This window comes from Salvia splendens, chromosome 16 (genome assembly GCF_004379255.2).
Source record: "Salvia splendens isolate huo1 chromosome 16, SspV2, whole genome shotgun sequence".
Classification (NCBI taxonomy): domain Eukaryota; kingdom Viridiplantae; phylum Streptophyta; class Magnoliopsida; order Lamiales; family Lamiaceae; genus Salvia; species Salvia splendens.
The window spans coordinates 2481097-2488706 of NC_056047.1; the positions used below are offsets into that span (position 1 = coordinate 2481097).

Sequence of the window (7610 nt, forward strand, 5' to 3'; positions counted from 1 at the left end):
CACACTATATGTTTAAAATTTACACCATTAAGGCTTTAATTAAATGTTTTATATATTTTCTTATTTAGAAGGTTATTAATACACATTTCATTTCATTTTTATTATTTTAAATTTTTAATAAATAGATGTCACGTTTCAACCACTTTGTTTAACAAATTCAAATAATTTTTAAAACTCTGCAATCGGTCAAATATATGTCATTTAATGGTGTGTTTATAAATACAGTAGAAGAAAAACAAACAATTAAAGCAAAAACCTAGAAATGGATTGTACTACTACACTCGTCATCTTGATTTTAACAAACCTCGTCTTCCTCTTCGGAGCTTCTTCATCCAACAATCATGGCTACCACGGTTTTCTCGAATGCATAATCCATGAATTCCAACTCTCTAATTCAGCAACTGATATAATCTACACTCCTCAAAATGCAACATACTCATATCTTTTACTAGCACAAAATCTCCGGACAGGTTTCACCTCCCCGGAGAAACCCGACCTCATCGTCACGCCATTCCACGCGTCAGAAATCCAGGCCGCAGTCCGCTGTTCCCGCATTCTCGGCCTCCAGATCAGAGTCAAGAGCGGCGGCCACGACTATGAAGGCCTTTCCTACGCCTCTGAGTCGGCGCCTTTCGTAATCGTCGACATGAGAAACTTCCGTTCAGTAACGGTCAACGTGAAGGCGAAAACCGCGCGCGTGGAGGTCGGCGCCACGCTCGGCCAACTCTACCACACAATCTCCCTCAAAAGCAGGACTCTTGCTCTCCCCGCCGGCGCTTGCCCCACCGTCGGCGTCGGCGGCCACTTCACCGGCGGAGGCTACGGCATGATATCGCGCAAGCACGGCCTCGCCCTCGACCACATCGTCGACGCTAAGGTCATCAACGCCGACGGAGAAATCCTGGACCGGAAAAGCATGGGAGAGGATCTGTTCTGGGCAATCAGAGGCGGCGGAGGCACCAGCTTCGGGATTGTTCTAGAATTCACGGTGACGCTGGTCTCCATCCCAGAAACCGTAACTGTCTTTAACGTTACACGAACGTTGGAGGAAAACGCGACGGAGCTAGTCCATAAATGGCAATACATCGCCAACAAGGTCGACGAGAATCTTCTCATCAGACTTTTTATTGCTCCGGCCCACAGCCCGGAGACCGGAAACCGTACGATCATGGCATTGTTCGTCACGCTTTACCTAGGTGGGACCCGCGGTCTTCTGGCTATAATGGAAGAACAGTTTCCGGAACTGGGATTGAGTAAATCAGACTGCATCGAGATGAGCTGGGTTGAATCAGCTCTTTTCTTCGCGAGAATTGAGAATCGGACGGTGGACGTTTTACTGGACCGGACGCCGGAGGGCGGCTTCGGCTCCGCCTACTTCAAAGGAAAATCCGACTACGTGAGCTCTCCGATCCCGGTGAGCGGTCTGAGAGAGATATGGAACTTCCTTCTAGAAGAAGAAGGGCATAGCTTGCAGTTCAGTCCGTACGGTGGAGTCATGAACTCCTTATCTGATGAGGAAACGCCGTTTCCTCATCGGAAGGGGAATATATTCATGATCCATTACGGCGCGATTTGGAGGAATGAATCAGAATCACAAGCGCATCTTGATGGGATCAGACGGCTTTACGGCTTCATGGCGCGCTACGTCACCCGGAATCCTAGGGCGGCTTACTTCAACTACAAAGATCTTGATTTCGGAAGGAACAACGAAGTTGGGAATACAAGTTACGATCAAGCTAGTGTTTGGGGGCTTAAATATTTTAAGAATAATTTTAAAAGACTGGTTCGTGTTAAGACTAAATTTGACCCCACAAATTTCTTCAGAAATGAACAAAGTATTCCGCCATTGGTATCGTATAATGAGGATGGACTTCATAAACCATACTAGTCAGCCATTGGTATCGCAAAGTATTCCGCCGTGGACTTCATAAAACCATATAATGTATTGGTACTTGCCTTGTTATTTAATTAAGAGTCGGAGAAGATTATTTCTCATTTGGAATGTACAATAAAATTGGCCTATGGTGAATGTATAATGTTTAATTGAGGTATTTTTTACAATTGAAACAATTTATTTTTATTTTACTCGTATCATTCTCAATGGCCCTTCCCCAAATCTCCTCTCTTGGTATTCTGGAAATCTACATGTGATATTCTCCGTACATCTCTATCTCTCTGGTCATGTCTTTTTGTCGTGGCCCTATCCTCCCCTTCTCATAATTGGTAAAAGTAGGATAAAAGATAAGAGCATCCACAACATCGGCGTCCCGGCGTACCAGACGTCCGCCATTACGCAGAATGGAGACGGATGCGGACGTCGATGCGGACACCGGAGTTCCGCGGCATTCTGGGGACGTCCGTCGTGACGTTCGCCATTGCGCCGACACGACTGAAGTCCCGGCGGGCTTCCCGATTTTTCATTTTTTTAAAAAAAAATTTCTATATATACGGCTCGTTGAACTTCATTTCATTCACACCACTTGTTTTAATGAGTTTCTCTCTCTACTTTCATTTCTTCAGAAGATATATGGAGCACTTCGATAGTGATTCCCCGCCACGAGCGAGTCACAAACACCGACTTTTCGCCTAGTTTAGTTCGGGTGTTGAAGCTGGCTGGCCGAAGCGGACGAAGATCAATCCCTCCCGGGAGTACAGCAGCAGTGCCGGTTCCCACGAACTCGCTGAAGTCGAGGCAGAGTTCCCGACCCCTCAATCCCGCTGTCGTCGCCAGGTTGGGCAAAAGTCCACGACGCGGATGGCTAGGGGAAGCCAGCGGGTTCGGACCCGAGGTCCAATCGGCGGCTCATTCCCAGATCGATCCCGAGCTCTCTGCACTCGCCCGCATACAACAACATGATTTACTTTTAATCACCATGGAGAAGTGGCTTTCAGCAACTGGCCCCTTATACAAGATTATGCTGAAGGATGTCATGGACAATATGCGGCATGATTTAGGGATGCCACCCCTGCCCGAGAATTACGACGGGACTGGCGGCGGGGACGACGAGGAGTGATGGGGGCCGCATTTGTCGAAGTTGTAGGTTGTTTTTTTAACTATGTATTTTTTTTTAATAATTATGTATGTTTTTTGTTTTAAATAAAGTGGTTGCATTTTCTCTGTATTTGTGTCAAAATTTTAATTCCGTAAATTGTTTAATTTGGTGAATTTGTGAATTTTTATTATTGTGGGAAGTCCGTCGGGATGTCCTTGGGGATGTCCGCCATTGTGCAGTGAGATGTCCTTATGACGTGGCCGGAGGTGTTTTTGGGAAGTCCGTCGGGATGTCCGCCTGGACATCCATCCCACTATGGATGCTCTAAAGTGATTAATATAAATAGTACTACTACTATTGCGGATAGAGTAGGAAGTAAAGAGCTCTTCAGGCCATCCGCAACGCGTTCGTTGCCATCTCTATCTCTATACATTTGCATAGTGTACCTCATTTTGATGGAAGTAATCTAACCTACCGAAATTAATTGTTATTGCATGTCATTATTGTTAAATTGGGAGTTATGAGTATATACCTCAGACTGAACAACCAAATCTATCCAAAAATAAGTTCGTTTGATGCCCCCATTTTGTACCCATCTTTGCAATAACACTCCCTATGTGATCAAACTTGAAACAATACCCTAGCAAATCTATCAGCAATCATCAAGTCCCCTGACAAACATCGAATAATAATATCACTAATTTGTTGAATCCTAATGTTTCTGATTGTTGCTTCAGTTTGGCAAATCTGTAACAAACTTTGCAAAAAAACTCCTTATATGATAAACAATCAGTTTAGCAATGTAATCTGCCACTTTTACAAACGAAATGAGTTCATAATTTCCAAGTCGAATGTGATGAGGAAATGTAATTGGTACAATCCATAAGCAGCCAAAAAAATCAAAACACAAAAAAGATTAAAGAGGAACAAGTTCGGTCAACTAAACAACAAGAACTCATCTAACACCTACTGATTCTCCCGCATGTAGTTCGCCATGTTTACACGCTTTTGATTCCAACCGGGTGACGCTTCAATTGTGTCGACAAACTGGACTTCAGCTGGTGGTTCTGACTGCGCACCCTCATGGTCCCCGTCTCAATCCCCGTGTAGTGCATCTAGTTCTGCTTCAACCAGATCCACACCCATTTCCCCTCGGACATAATTATGCAGTAGGAAGCAACACATAATCAGACAGGTTAGAGTTTCGATTGGGTAGAAACTAGCGCTATGCAATATACCCCATCACATCTTTAGAATTGCAAACGCACGCTCGATGACATTACATGCCATTGTATGTCGCATGTTGAACATTTCCTTGGGTGAGGCTGGTCTCTGATTGTTAGGGCCCCATTCCTTGAGATGGTAGCGCACGCCTTTTAAAGGTGTTAGGAAACATTCGTTGTTGGCGTACCCATTGTCACACAAATAGTACGAACCTTATATAAAATGCAAGTTAGCTACAATCTGAGGTATATAAAACAATTGAAGCCACTTAAATCCAATTAAAATGTAATCGAGTTCAATCCAATCGATGCCAGTCAAAGTTTATACCTTTAGGAACTTTGAGACCATTGGGTCGAGTAACAGCATCCCTCAGAACCCTTAATCTGCAACGGACCCCTCCCATCCCGATAGAATGTACACAAACCGAAGAAACCTGCCTCACACGGCTAGTGTGTTCGTTGCGATTTCACCCTTCCTAGACCTATACCGGGGAGCATCTGCTGTACTGACACGGACATTAATGTACGTCCCGTCTAGTGCACCTAGGCAGTCATGTGAAACATACAAGTTAATAAGCTTACCCATGACAACGAAGGCATGTGTTTGGATAACGATTTGTTTACCTTAAACCATTTCCATCTTGGATCGTCACAGTTGTCATCAACCGGAGACGGTTGCATGAATAGGGTTCGATGCAGATGAATAATGCCGAGCATAACCTCATGGATGTAGCGACTCACAGTATGTTTTGACCGAAGAAATTGGAACCCAACCACATGATTTTTTGTGTGATGAGCCAGAGTGCTAAGGAACATTGCAACCTGCTCCTCCACGCGAACATACCTTTGATCAACTAATCCAAACCTATCACGGAGAATGCGACATAGGCACCCAAATGCATTGCGGTCCATACGCAGATTGTTGATGCAGTCCACGTCAGCCACCCCTGTAAATCGGTTCGTATGTGAGACTTGAACTGGCATTTTGTCTGACATGCTGTAAGAGGCTCGTGTTTCCTCATCCCGGGTGTTGTTCGAATTGTATAACAAGTTGCTAACCATATTTAAAATGGTCAAGTAGTTCTGTTGATGGTCACGGATAATGTCCTCAATCATGACTACCGCGGCCTCCACCTCCTTTCGCTTTCTTTGCCTTGGGTCTTCCATTCTGAAAATGGACAGTCGGGAAGTTAATATCCAAGGGTCTAGACCATGCAATCAGGAGCATACTCGACTACAACAAGAACCAAATAAAGAGAGCTCTATCACAGAGCGACTGGGTTGATGGAACGAGGGACGCTAGTATAGATGGTAATCTTAAATAACCGAATAACAACCACTTGAATCAATCCAGAAATAGTCCATTCACAACTCCAAATTCGAACTAGTAGGTTACTTAGAAACAACAACATAGAAGCACAAAATAGATTAGAGTAGGTGCACAAGATCTCCTCTCATTTGAGTGACATTTTTTATGGCTGGACCAAATCAATTATTCAAGACAAAGTAAAAAACATATGCAACTTTACAAACTTTTGCTCAAAGAGCAGAAGCAAAGAACTACGGCAATAACATATTCCAAATCTTAAACAACCAGACCAATAACACATTCTAATCTTAAACCAACAGATCGCAATCCACAGAAGCTCAAATTCGAACTAATACGACAGCACGGAACGGGAACTTAGAAGTACGTCCTAGCTTTTGGTAGATGCTCAACAAGCTATCCTAAAAATGATTAACAATGGAGGATACAGGACGAAATAAACTCTGCAACCCAGACTTATCGAAGACAAATTCACAAAATTGGCATAAATCCAGAAAGAATGCAACATCACAACCAGACACAATTCGCATTTTCAAAACATAAACCAACAGATCGAACTTGAAAACAATGCAATTCGACCGTTTGGTAGTTTTATAGCTACAGATGCAGAGACAAATTTGTTCAAATCAGACCCAAATTCAAATATCAACACCAAATTCATATTCACTGCCAACAGACCGAACCCCAAAACTCGACAAATCGACATACCCGGACGAAGGTAATGCGAATGAGCCGGAATTGAAAAGAGTCTGACACCGGCGATTGTCGATTTGCACACAACGACGACCAAATTTCAGCTGCGAACGATTCACAAAACGAAAGGATTTAACGACTTCAGAGGGCAAATTGGTACAATTGTAAACTTTTTAGCCTAATCGACGGAAGCCGAAAACTAATACCACACCCTCACCTTGATAGAATTGACACAAATGCGCCGATAGTAGTATGTGAAAGTCTGAAACCCGACTGTTGTTTTCCGGGTCGACCGATTGGTGTGAGGTGTACCAAACGGTGGATTAGGCGTGATGGAAGTTGGGTTTCACAGCAAATGAGGGCTACCATACGAGCCCTTAGTAAATTTGTTATATGTAATATGTAACTTAATACTTTTTGTACTAAATTGTAACATAGATAAAATATTTTATAGTATAAAATATGTAATAACCCATTTAGGAGGAGACCGAAAGACAAGCTTAAAGAAATATTTTTATATTAAAATAGAAAAATACACATAATTCTGAACATTAATTATCGCATCGTTATCATTATAAAATAAATATGATTATATATGTACGAATCTCAGTAATTACTGAATGCTCGGAACTGCAAAATAACCTAACGCTTGATTTTCACAATCATTTAATGCCTCAAACTAATCACTTTTAATAAACTACTAATCATTTAATCATTTAATAAACTAATCATTTAATGCCTCAAACTAATCACTTTTAATAAACTACTAGGAGTAATACTGAACTCGTAGAAATACAATTTTATTTGTAAGACTCTTGTAATTGAATCATCACGATTCACGGAAATAACAAAAAGTTACTATTAGTAATATAGTCTACTAGTATAAAATTGTATGGATCTTTTAATTCTATTAAAATTTTAAATAACATACATAATTTGAAATATTATTTCTATTACATTTTTTTCTACATTAATTTGAAAATATATTATAAAAATAACAATTATAAATAAAATATATTATAAATATATACCGATGCATGTTGAGATATACTTCATCCGTTCCCTTATAGTTGAGTCATTTTTTTCATTTCGAGTAGTTCCCTCGTATTCGAGTAGTTCTCTCTATTTTATTCTCTCTACTTTTTTCCATCTCTTACTTTTTTCATTTATATATTAAACACATTCAACATCATTTTTTTATATTCTGTGACGAAAATTTTTGCCTCAACTGTGAGGAAACGGGGTTAGTATATCATTAATTAATTAAGAAGACCAGATCTGAGAAAATCGGCACCTAATTTTAAATTGGGGTGCGTGATTTTAATTATTTATGCCAGACTAGATACCAGAACTTATGGAGTATTAATTAATTCA

At 41.3% G+C, this 7610-nt stretch overlaps 1 protein-coding gene across 1 annotated transcript; it reads left to right on the plus strand.

The window, feature by feature from the left end:
• The first annotated feature begins 255 nt into the window (after nt 1-255).
• LOC121770961 (berberine bridge enzyme-like 18) lies at nt 256-2085 on the plus strand. The gene has a single exon (XM_042167749.1). The coding sequence runs from the start codon at nt 263-265 to the stop codon at nt 1886-1888; it is 1626 nt and encodes a 541-aa protein (XP_042023683.1). The 5' UTR covers nt 256-262; the 3' UTR covers nt 1889-2085.
• Nucleotides 2086-7610: the final 5525 nt, after the last annotated feature.

Excerpts from the sequence above, each read along its gene's own strand:
- LOC121770961 (XM_042167749.1), top strand. The coding sequence starts at position 263 with ATGGATTGTACTACTACACTCGTCATCTTGATTTTAACAAACCTCGTC.